Genomic DNA, 12,990 nt, shown 5'->3' with positions numbered 1-12,990 from the left:
TTCCAAAAGAGGAACACCACAAACAATGTAAGAGATGGAGCTAAGCAAAGCCATGGTTGGAGAGAGGTGAGCAGAGTTCAGCTGCAAGGCTAATTTTTCCTGAAGCCACATGTAAGGAATGTAAGAATGGTACCTGCTCTACGTTGTTCATATCAAGCCAGTCTTGATCTTCCAGGTCTACTGCCATTTCTTCCAAATACACACAACGGTTGGGGATGCCATTCCCACTTTTCAGGCTTGGGTCACCTGGGAAATGGTTTTAATCTGGTAAATTAAGGATAATGCTTCTGTCTTATACAGACAACTGATCTTGATGGCATTTCTCTTGAACCCCAAGTTTGACTCAGGTAATATCAGAATGATCTTGCCACACGGAGCAGTATCTAAAGATTTAAATCATTTTTACCCCTCGAAGAGTATGTGCTTTGTTATAAACCTAACACCATGACATTTGAAGAGTAAATCCCAGACATCAGCACTAATTCTGGGGTTTAACTACAGATAGGGCACAGAGGGGAAACACTATCTGACCCTTCTTGGGGCTTTCATCTAAATGTTTAGGTCACCTCTGAGAAGAAAATGGATTTAGCTACCATTCCCATTTCCCTTTCAAGGTAGTAAAGGCAGTAGCTACATGGCCCAGTCAGTATCAAAATAGAAATGAAAGTTGTATCTGTGTCAAAATTCTGCTTTAGGTCACATTAAAAGCTTCCTTGAAATATAAACCCTGTGTTCCAGGGAGTATGATGGGTTTGTTTAACCATCAGATACAATAAGTTTCTAGGAGCAAGTCCCTAGCCCAAGCAGGAAGGGCAGAGTAATAAATACACTAGCTGCAAAGATGAAACTCACTGTTGTCCAGAGTGATGAGGAAGATCCTTTGGATCATGTGATTGATGTTGAGTTGCTCACATATTTCCTGCTGTGAACGGAATGAGCGGCTAATCTCAGCCACAGAGTAATCAAATTCATCCAGGCTCTCTGACACACTATTATCTGAGTCATCTGGGCTGGCTGGGAGTTCATCTGCCAGAAGATGTAAGTCGTTAACAGTTACAATGCTCTCTTTAAGAGAAAACCAAGTACACATGTAATAAATGTAACCAAGAGGAGGATAATTTGGGGTGTTAAGTTAACTATCTAATTAGTGAACATCTCAAGTCAGGCAACATCTTTTTTTTTTTAAATTAAGGTATCATTGACATATTAGTTTCAGGTGCACAACATAATGATTCGATATTTATATCTATTGCTATTGTTATATAACTATATATATATTATATATTGTCATTGTTATATGATCACTACAATAAATCTAGTTAACGTCTGTCACCCTACATAGCTACAAATTTTTTTCTTGTGATAAGAATTATTAAGATCGACTTTCTTAACAACTTTGAAATACACAATACAGTACTGTTAACTATGGTCACCATGCTGTTCATTGCATCCCCATGGATTCTTTATTTTATAACTGGAAATTTGTACCTTTTGAAACCCTTCACCTATTTTGTCCTTCCCCCCCACCCCCTGCCTCTGGCAACCACCAATCTATTCTCTGTATCTATCAGCTTGTTTTTTTTTTTTTTTTTTAAATATTCCACATAAGTGAGATCATATGGTATTCGTCTTTCTGACTTATATCCCTCAGCATAACGCCCTCAAGGTCCAACCACTGTCCACCTGTTGTTGCAAATGGCAATATTTCTTTTTTATTTATGGCTGAATAATATTCGTGTGTGTGTGCATGTATGTGCGTGCTTGTGTGTAATTACATCGTTTTCTTTATTCATCCGTTGATGGACACTTAGGATGTTTTCACATCCTGGTTATTGTATACTGATGCAATGAACATGGGGGTGCATATATCTTCTTGAATTAGTGTTTTTGTTTTCTTTGGATAAATACCCAGAAGTGGAATTGCTGAATCATATGGTAGTTCTATATTTATTTTTTTTATGAATCTCCATTCTAGTTTCCATAGTGCCTGCACCAATTTACAATCCCAGCAACAGTGCACAAGAATTCCCTTTTCTCCACATCCTTGCCAACACTTGTTATTTCTTGTCTTTTTGATAATAGCCATTCTAAGAGGTGTGAGGTGGTTTTGATTTACATTTCCCCAATTAATGATGGTTTTTTTTCCATAGATTAGGGCACCTTTTAATGTACCTGTTGGCCATCTGTATGTTGTCTTTGGAAAAATGTTTATTCAGATCCTGTGCCCATTTTTAAATTGGACTGTTTATATTTTCTGCTATTGAGTTATATCAGGAAACATTTTAAATACAGAATTCTGAAATCCCTGGCTATAAAACCTACCACATTTTAAAAACCAAAAGTTTTATTCTTTGTACTCATAATTAATTGTATTCCAAAATGCCAATAGTAGCAACACTATCTTCCCTACAGAATCCTAGTGGGCAAAGAATTACCCAATAGATCAGTATGCCTTTAATTATATTAAATATGGCTTGGGGCTTCCCTGGTGGTGCAGTGGTTAAGAATCCACCTGCCAATGCAGGGGACACGGATTCAAGCCCTGGTCTGGGAAGATCCCACGTGCCACGAAGCAACTAAGTCCGTGCGCCACAACTACTGAGCCTGCGCGCTAGAGCCCACAAGCCACAACTACTAAGCCCATGTGCCACAGCTACTGAAGCCTGTGCGCCTAGAGCCCGTGCTCTACAACAAGAGAAGCCACCGTGATGAGAAGCCCACGCATTGCAATGAAGAGTAGTCCCCGCTCACCGCAACTAAAGAAAGACTGACTGCGCACAGCAACGAAGACCCAACGCAGCCAAAAAAACAAAAAACAAAACTTCATAGACTAAAAACTATCCTAATTGTTCTTTTAATGAGCATTTCTCTAATTATTAGTGAGACTGGATTTATTTTTTTTGGCTGCATTGGGTCTTTGTTGCTGCACGCAGGCTTTTCTCTAGTTGAGGCGAGCAGGGGCTACTCTTCGTTGCGGTGCACAGGCTTCTCACTGTGGTGGCTTCTCTTGTTGTGGAGCACGGGCTCTAGGCGCATGGGCTTTAGTAGTTGTGGCTCAAGGGCTCTAGGGCGCAGGCTCAGTAGTTGTGGCACACAGGCTTAGTTGCTCTGCAGCATGTGGGATCTTCCCAGACCAGGGCTCGAACCCCTGTCCCCTGTATTGGCAGGCGGATTCTTAACCACTGTACCACCTGAGAAACCAGAGACTGGATTTTTAAAGTAACTTGATTATCATATATAAATCATTTCTAACTTATTTTTAGTTGTACTGTGTGGCATGGCATGTGGGATCTTAGTTCCCCAACCAGGCATTGAACCCATGCCCCCTGCACTGGGAGCATGTGGAGTCTTAACCACTGGACCACTAGGGAAGTCCCTGTTCCTAACTTTTGTTGTTTTTCCAATGAATTACTTTTTTCTTATTGATTGTATCCTTTTATTTTTTATAAAGCAACTTACAAGAGCTTCTCAGAATGGCACTCATGCTAAAGGGGTATATAAGTAGGTTGTTCATTAAAAGCTACACACAAGTCTGCATCTGCTTTTCTCCTCTACTGACAAAGCAGTTAACTCTAAAAGTCCAGGCAAAACTCGCAGAAGCAAGAGTTGTGGGATTTCCCTGGTGGTCCAGTGGTTAAGAATCTGCCTTCGAGGGGCTTCCCTGGTGGCGCGGTGGTTGAGAATCTGCCTGCCAATGAAGGGGACATGGGTTCGAACCCTGGTCCGGGAAGATCCCACATGCCGTGGAGCAACTAAGCCTGTGAGCCACAACTACTGAGCCCACGTGCTGCAACTACTGAAGCTCAAGAGCCTAGAGCCCGTGCTCCACAACAAGGGAAGCCACTGCAATGAGAAGCCTGCGCACCTCAGTGAAGAGTAGCCCCCGCTTGCCACAACTAGAGAAAGACTGTGCGCAGCAACGGAGACCCAACGCAGCCAAAAATAAATAAATAAATTTATTTAAAAAAAAAAAAAGAATCCTCCTTTGAATGCAGGGGACACTGGTTCGATCCCTGTTCAGGGAACTAAGATCCCACATGCTGCGGGGCAACTAAGCCCGTGCTCTAGAGCCTGTGCCCCACAACTAGAGAGCCTGTGTGCTGCAACTATTGAGGCCTGTGCGCTCTGGAGCCTGTGTACCACAACTAGAGAGAAGCCCTCACACTGCAATGAAGATCCTGTATGCCGCAACTAAGACCTGACACAGCCAAATAAATTATTTTTAAAAAATAATAATAAATAAAATAAAATATCTTAAAAACAAAAAGAAGCAAGAGTTGCTTCACTGTGGTGACTTTTGTAAAAGTGAAGCTCAATAAAAGAGGCCAAAGGTTTTGGTAGAGTACTAACTGCTGGTGGAAAACAGGTTAGATCAGGTGGCCTGACAAATTCACTGTAAACAAAGATGATGAGGTGCCAAAATAGTAACAGAAGGGCATGCACCTGATTTGTCCCCACTGCTTGATGGCTGCAATGCTCCCAACCCTAGCCAGCCTTATGTCTGTTTATAGCCAGAAGGATGAGCGTTCTGTCACTCTATTCCTATACCACTCTATTCCCTTTTGAATTCCAAGAGTAATAGGTGCTGATTAGCAAAATTTCCCTCAACCACATACTTAAAAACTTTATTTTCTCATTTCCTATTTTTCCAACTCCTCACTCTCCATTCTCTCCTACAATCTCTTAATCCAAGGTTTCCCATTCTCATCCTGTATTTTAGAAATCTGGGGAAGTTTTCAGAGATGGAGACTCAGAGCTGCCTATTTCTATCACATTAAAAAAGTCAGCATTACATGTATTTCTCCCTTGTTTCATCCATCACTTTGTCTACTACTCATGTGTCTTCCCCTGATCTCCTTTTTCTTTTTCTTCTTTTTTAAAAAATTTTTTAAGATTTATTTTTGGCTGTGTTGGGTCTTCGTTGCTGTGCGTGGGCTTTCTCTACCTGTGGTGAGCAGGGGCTACTCTTCGTTGTGGTGCGCGGGCTTCTCATCGCGGTGGCTTCTCTTGTTGCAGAGCATGGGCTCTAGGCGTGCAGGTTTCAGTAGTTGCAGCACGCAGGCTCAGTAGTTGTGGCTCACAGACTCCAGAGCACAGGCTCAGTAGTTGTGGTGCATGGGCTTAGTTGCTCCGCGACATGTGGGATCTTCCTGGACCAGGGCTTGAACCTGTGTCCCCTGCATTGGCAGGCAGATTCTTAACCACTGTGCCACCAGGGAAGTCCCCTGACCTCCTTTTTATCCAATCCTAATCAAAGAGTAAGGCCACAACTTAGCTACATATTGGAATACTTCTGAAATAAACAAAATAAAGGGAAAATATAAACATTTCTCCTTTCCTAAAAACAATAACACTATTATTCTTTTTGGAGGAAGGAGAAGGGGAGCAATTTCTGGCTTGTAAGATTGTGAATACCCTCAGAAGACTAATATATTTGAGAGACAGCATCCTACTTCTTTTAGTCCATATGTTACCTTATAGGAGGGAGGTAGACTTGATGTTAATTTTGGTCCCAGATGAGGAAAATCATTTTTCTGATTAGTAAGATATTATCCTAATTTTTTTCACATTAAGGTTAAGGATCAGATTTTCCTAGATGTCTGTTCTGAAAGCAGTAAGTTATGAAAGTTGGCCACTCTATGGAGCGAAAGAAGCGTTCTGCTTGAGATAGACTCTGAAGCACTTGGCTTAAGAACAAATCTCATTTATTTCTCTACAGGCCAAAAAGCTTTTATAATTCTTCCTTCAACAAATCTGCTTTCTACAGCTGCGTGTGACTTGCTTTCCACACCTTCGCCTATAACCTCAGTTTCCTATGTTAAAACAAACTAGTATCCTGGTTAAGTATCTTTCACTAGGTGATGTTTAATATAAAAGAGCTTCACAGCTTTGGGATCATGACTGGCATGTGTCACTCTGGAACCACCTGTCATCTGGTCTCTTCTTTATGCAGGGGATAGGACAGGGAGAAGAACCCAAAACAAAACAAACAACAAATGTGAACAAAAAAACCCCTTCTGCCCTAAACTTAAATTCTAGTTGCAATTAAGGACCCAAAGAATACTTAAGTTGGGAAGACCCCATTCTAGGTCATCTCATCTGCTGCTACTGGCTCGTCCACTTACCAGATTGCTGCTTCAGCTGCTCTTTTTGGATTGCTGCAAACTGCTTGGCATCAGCCAGGGAGCCAAAAAGAGCAGCAAAGGGGTTACTTGAGATGTTGTTGTTATTCTCCTGGTCTGTCATTTCACTTTAAAGTATCCTCCATCCAGACCTAGGGGGAGGGGCTATAGAAAGGACAGGTATTAGACGCCGAAGGGCAGATAACACAACAGTTATGATATTATCATAGTTGTTTCTTCTCTCATTTCTTGAATACATTTTAAAAGGGTTTGGGTAAGACTTGCCAACTCCTATTCCAAGATTCAAGACAATTTTTGGCAAAATGGTTAAAAACCTACCAACTGGACAAGTTGACTTGATTTGGGGGTGGCTAAAACCAAAAAGCTTAAAAAATGTTCAGCTGGAATGCATTTATCTATTGACATGTTTCTATTTACTATACCTTTAAAAAATAGATTAAATAGAAAGAATTATTGTGTAACTTTTTTTTTTTTTTTTTTGTGGTACGCGGGGAAAGAATTATTGAAGTCAAAGAGGAAACTCAGCTACTAATTGTAACAACAATGTGGCACTTAAAAATAATATGACAAAAACTATGGATCTCCCATAAATCCCTAGGCTGGTCGGCTAGTTCTCATTCACCACGAGCATAAGGTGGTGCTTGCACAGGCTTTTGTGACTTAAGAGTTGGAGCTGGGAATTCCTCAGCTACACAGAAACTAAATGTAAGTCTGTATGTCAGATGTGGAATTGCAAACCAGGACAGGAATCAGATTAGCAGCATATCGTGGGTTTTAAATCTCTATTAAGCAATCTATCTCTACTTCTAGGCTTATGACTACTGATATTTTTTCCTCTAAAAACTAAATGGTCTCTGCTTAATTCTATATTTAACTTTCCCTATTTATCTGACTTTACAATACTGAAGAAACACAAATTCCTAATGTATAATATGAAATAGATATATACCTCAAAGGTATTTAAAGGAGCTGACTGAGCCTGCATTTGCACTCTTCTGATTACATTTCCTCATCCAAGCGCCAAGGGGACTCAGTGGCACAACGGGATGAGCAGAGCTCCCTGAAAGGCTTTCTCCCCTTTCTGAAATTTTAAGGCCAAAGCACAGAAATACAACCCTGAAAAGGGTGAGAAGAGACAAAGGGTATGAATATTCTGCTTACAAGGATGCTGAACTGCTACAAGGACAGAGGCCTTAGAAGGAGTTGGGGTCAGGGACACAAATGTGGGAGAAAAAAAAGAACGTTCGGTCTACCTTTAATTAATTAAGACTCCTTACAGAATCCTATTAACAAAAGCTAATGCAAGTCAGAAAAGTTACCCTTATTTTTTGGAGGAAGAGAGACTATCACTTTTTGACACTTCTGAGGCATCTCTACCAGTTGCTTCATGCTCCTCTGTCGTGCTTTCTGCATAAGAGCTAATGGCTACTGAGCTGTAATGACTCAGGCAGACAGTCTAATCTCGTCTCAGCATGGTGCTGGGCTTTACTGCTTCAAGGAACTGAACTGTTAGATGTTGCTCTGTGTATTTTACTTTCTACTATGTATAGTTTAGTTGAGCTTAATAATGCAGAAAAGAAAGACAGCATATTTAGTGTTGGAATTAACAATCCTTGAGAGGTCTTTCCTCCCATTTAAACATTGCACAAGCTTAATTATTGCCCCTAATTCATGTAGAGGCACCAAGAATAGTGTCACTGTTAGCTGACCACCACCCTACCTCTATTCTAAGGTACCCAGAGGAATGCAAAAAGTGTAGTGAGCTCTAGTTATTTTTCTTTCTGCAAAATATCAACCTCTTTTTTCAACATGACACCCACATTTTTCTTTTGGGGATCCAACCCATTCCTGGTCCATGTGTACAGAAGGGGATGACCTTACCCATTAGCTCTAGAAATGGGCAGATGAATCTGGCCTGGCCCACAAGAATACAGTATTCTCTGTCCAAAGTGACTGATTCAGGAGTGGGCACAAGACCCTAGCAAGGCCTAACAGAATCAATGAACACCAGCTACAGGCCTTTGGCTAAATCTACAGAAAAGGGGACTCTTTTTTCCTGCTTGGGTTGTTAGGCTAGTAAGATAGGAAACTGGAGTTGCCATCTTTCTACCATCTAGAGAAGGCCTAGCCTAAAACTAAGCCAACATGTAGGAAGAGAGATGTGAGATGGAAAGAGTCTCCTCAGTTATAAAAAAGCCAGTAGATTTCCCTACATCGTGGAAGCCAATACAACTGAAAAGAGTGCAGATTAGTACAAAGGAAATGCATCACTTGTACCATCAATGCAGAAAGGAAGTGAGTTGAAAGCTAAGAATCAGAACATAGGACACAGGCTCTTAAGACTACCAAGAGAGATAAAGAGGATTTATCATCACAAACGGCATTATTTCCTCCTTTCAATAATATACTGTTGCAGTATATAAAGCCAGCTTCCCACTACGTTTTACCTATATTAACAGGATTTATAACTTTCTACACTGTATTCCTAATGTAGATCTTCTATCTTACTAGAAGGTAAGCAATTTGAACACAGGTTCATATCTGATTATTTTTTTCTTCTGTACCTGGCATAGTCCGTAATCACAAAATCCCAAACAAATATGTATTGAATGATTCAATCTTACATGTAATTACTCCTGACCTTCTTGTAATCAATAGCAGCACCCATAATCCTACTTCAAGGTAAGGGTTTTACTGTTTGTCCTGGGTTGCAGTGGAAGGTCAAACTATTGGGCCAGACACTTGTGGCTCTTTGATATCTCAGAACGTGTAGAATAGAGAATGGAAATAAATCTCTGTTGTCATCTATGCTGTCTTTTTGAAAAACAAAAAGAACTTTGCCGACCTCACTAAGCTCAACTTTCTCATATGTACTTAAAATCTATTTGAAGTAATAGTGCAAAAACTATTTTCATAGAAAAATAGCTAACACTGTGCAACCAGGAAAATTTTACAGGAAAAAGGAGGACTGATCACTTGATGGGAACCTTTGTGGAGATGTCAGTTTAGATTTGTTCAATGATCACACAAATGTAAAAAGAGTACCCACTCCAAAAGAAAGGTCTGATAAAATGGAACCTTGATATTTTGTTTAGTATTCAATGTCATCAGGAATTTATAATCTCCTACTTTCAACTGCCATACAAAGATAAAGTACTATCCTGTTGTCAGCCTTTGGCAAATAACCAATCAATATAACCACCAATCCTTAGATGTTTTTGGATTTGATTTTTAAAAGACGTCCTCTTTATTTATTTATTTACTTTTGGCTGCACGGCTTGCAGGATCTTAGTTCCTCGACCAGCGATTGAACCTGAGCCCTCTGCAGTGAAAGCACCGTGGTCCTAACCACTGGACCACCAGGGAATTCCCCAAATATGTCCCCTTTAAAAACACGCTTCCCTCTTTTTTTTGTGTGTGTGGTACACGAGCCTCTCACTGCTGTGGCCTCTCCCGCCGCGGAGCACAGGCTCCGGACGCGCAGGCTCAGTGGCCATGGCTCATGGGCCCAGCCACTCTGCGGCATGTGGGATCTTCCCGGACCGGGGCATGAACCCGTGTCCCCTGCATCGGCAGGCGGACTCTCAACCACTGCGCCACCAGGGAAGCCCCATGTTTCCCTCTTATACGTATGCTGCAAGACTCTACATTTATAAATGCTGTCTATCTCCAGTCCTACAAAATCCTCTCACCCTCCCCTGAGTCACTCTTTTGTTTATAAAGAGTACTGCTAATCCCTTAAGGGGCACTGTCAGCTTTTAAAGAGGTGAGCACATAAACGTTTTAACATCAGATTTGGTATTCCTTTTAAACAGAAATACTTGGAATACTTCACAAAACTAGGATTGTCAAAATCAAGCTTTAGGGTTTCCCTGGTGGCGCAGTGGTTGAGAATCTGCCTGTCAATGCAGGGGACATGGGTTCGAGCCCTGGTCTGGGAGGATCCCACATGCCACGGAGCAACTAAGCCCGTGCGCTTCAACTACTGAGTTTGTATTCTAGAGCCCGTGAGCCACAACTACTGAGCCCGTGCACCTAGAGCCCGTGCTCCACAACAGGGGAGGCCACTGCAATGAGAGGCCCACGCACTGCAGCGAAGAGTAGCCACCACTCGCCACAACTAGAGGAAGCCCACGTGCAGCAATGAGGACCCAATGCAGCCCAAAATGAAATAAATAAATCTATTAAAAAATCAAGCTTTATTAAATTATACTCCATAAGGTCTCTTTCCTGGTGAGTAATACATAGATCAAACCAAAAAAAGGAATTTAAAAAATGTTTTCATTGTTACACGTTCAGGCCTTCGTTGTGGCAACAGATCATTCCATCACATCAGCAAGCTAGAAGGATCTCATCAAGTCGCAAAGCACACAGCATTCCTTCCTGGGCCCCATTTTATCTCAGGACGGCTCCCATGTGAGACCAAAACAGACCAAGGCAGTGAGACTAAACATATCCTTGTTCTGGGAGTGAAAAACTGAATCCAAAGAGAAGACCCATCAAGTATAAGCTCCTAAGCTCTGGTTACTCAATTTTAGAAATGTCTTCTAAACCCAAGTGCTGATGGAGCAAGAAGCAGAGTGCCGGGGGAGTTTTGAGTGGTGAACTGATCACTTGCCTTTAGAAATATCAACACCTTGCCATACGGATTCGACTGGTTTGACTACTGCGACTCGTGCTTAATTTTCTCTTCTTTTGCACCTAGCTATTTGTTGTCTACTCTTTATATTTTGTCCCTCCAGGTTCCATAAGGGATTCGCGGCACAGAGGGAGACCCACCCACTCGGGGCACGTTCTAGAGAAAGAAAACCAAAGATAATGCAAGGCCAGGATTCGGCCTTTTCCAGGAGGGAAATGGCAAAGAGGGGCAGAGATGCCAGTAGCTGGAGCACTGTAGGGGTTCCCAAGGCAGACAGGGTCGAAGTTCATGAAGGAGACAGTGTTTAGGAAAGCACAGGAGAAGGCATTTGAAGGAGGTAAGAGCGCAGACGTTTGGACTGGCATTCGACTAGGAGAAAAAAAATCCCATTGGAGACTCAACGATCCCCTCCCCTCCAGCTATATCCTCTCTTACCAGAGCCTGAGGGCCAGCAGCGACGACGCGACAGAATCTCAGCGGCCGAAGCGTTCCCACTTCCGACTCAGCACGGCAACCGGAGCTAACGTCATGACAAGGCGCCGGGCCTTGTGGAATCTCATCTGGGCGCCGGAAGCTGGGTGTGTCGCCCTGCGCTGGAAGAGGGCGCGCAAACATCCCCACTGCGCATGCGCTAACTGGTTTGGGCGGGGCGGAAGTGGCCGGAAGTGGATTTGGGGTTGGATTGGGGGCGGGTCAGGTTGAGTTGGGAGCGGATTGTGGTGGAGCTCAATGGCATATGCGGCTCTCGGAAACCCATGTATCAGCAGCACGTATGAGTTGGTGAACCCTGGCACTGCTAAGGCCTCTGTGGACTTACGCTGATTGTCCCACCGATCTTAGGCCTTTTTGAAACAGCTTCTGTAACTCTTCATAGATAATTATTATCTATGAAGTAATAACAGTAGCATTAATAACAACTGAAACTTGTGAACTGTTATTAGGTACCCGGAAATGTGTTAAGATATGCTTTGATTGGAGTGCAGTTTTCTTATTTGTAAAGTGAAGACGAGTACATCCTAAAGGTTACTTTGAGGTACACAAAGGCAAAGGAAGCAGCATACTTTTCAAGCATGCAAGTGAAAAGACAATTCATAGAGTGACAGAAAAAATTTGTGACTCACATATCTGATAAAAAGTTAATATCCAGTTATATAAAAAGCCTATAACTCAACAACAAAAAACCTAAACAACTTGATTAAAGAATGGACAATGGGCTTGAATAAGCATTTCTCTATAGAAGATATACAAATGGCCAATAAGCACATGAAAAGAAGTTCAATGTCACTAATCATTAGGGAAGTGCAAATTAAGACCACAGTGAAATACCACCTCATACCCATTAGGAAGGTGATTATGAAAAAAATAGAAGATAAGTCTTGGTGAGGATGTGGAGAGATAGGAACCCTTGTGCATTGCTGATGGGAATGTAAAATAGTGGAGCACTTTGGGAAAAGAGTTTGGTGGTTCCTCAAAAAGTTAAACGGAATTATCATCTGATGCAGCAATTCCACTTCTGGGTAAATACTCCAAAGAATTGAAAGCAGGGACTCAAACAGATACTTGTACACCACTGTTCATAGCAGTATCGTTTGTAATAGGTGAAAGGTGGAAACAACCCAGAATGTCTATTGACGGGTAAATGGACAAACAAAATGTGGCGTATACATACACATCATTATTAAGCCTTAAAAAGGAAGGAAATTTTGATACTTGCTATGAACCCTGAGAACATTATGCCAAGTGAAATAAGCCAGACACAAAAGGACAAATATTGTATGACTTCACTTATATGTGGTACCCAGAGTAGGCAAATTCAGAGACAGAAAGTAAAAAAGAGGTTACCAGGGGTGGGGTGAGGGAGGAATGGGGAGTTATTGTTTAATGGGTAAAGTGTTTCTTCAGGATAATAAAAAATTCTGAAAATGAGAGTGGTGATGGTTGCACAACATTGTGAATGTACTTAATGCCACTGAATAGTATACTGTAACACACAGACACACACACCAAATGTTGAGCAGTCTTAGAGTGCCTATTATGTTCCAGCATTGTTCTAGCTCCTGAAGCTACAGTAGTAGAAAAAAAATACAACTTTTCCTGGAGCTTACAATCTGGTGAGAGTGGAGTGGTAATGTAGCATTTAAAATTAATGTGCACAAGGTGGATTATTCAATAAATACTTCCAGAATAAGTGGGTAGCTATGGATTTAA

General features: G+C 41.7%; 1 protein-coding gene across 1 annotated transcript in view; it reads right to left on the bottom strand.

Moving 5' to 3' along the window:
• Nucleotides 1-11,302, bottom strand: part of UBE4A (ubiquitination factor E4A) — a 33,845-nt gene extending 22,543 nt beyond the window's left edge. Inside the window, exons 1-4 of the mRNA XM_060160481.1 lie at nt 11,218-11,302; nt 6,126-6,287; nt 853-1,026; nt 134-246 (exon numbers count right to left, since the gene is read on the bottom strand). Of these exons, the coding sequence (XP_060016464.1) occupies nt 134-246; nt 853-1,026; nt 6,126-6,246 (408 nt within the window). The 5' untranslated portion in view covers nt 6,247-6,287; nt 11,218-11,302. The remainder of the gene's footprint in view (nt 1-133; nt 247-852; nt 1,027-6,125; nt 6,288-11,217) is intronic.
• Nucleotides 11,303-12,990: the final 1,688 nt, after the last annotated feature.

The sequence above is a fragment of the Lagenorhynchus albirostris genome, chromosome 9 (assembly GCF_949774975.1).
Source record: "Lagenorhynchus albirostris chromosome 9, mLagAlb1.1, whole genome shotgun sequence".
NCBI classification, from domain to species: domain Eukaryota; kingdom Metazoa; phylum Chordata; class Mammalia; order Artiodactyla; family Delphinidae; genus Lagenorhynchus; species Lagenorhynchus albirostris.
This window is presented reverse-complemented; position numbering and strand designations above follow the sequence as displayed.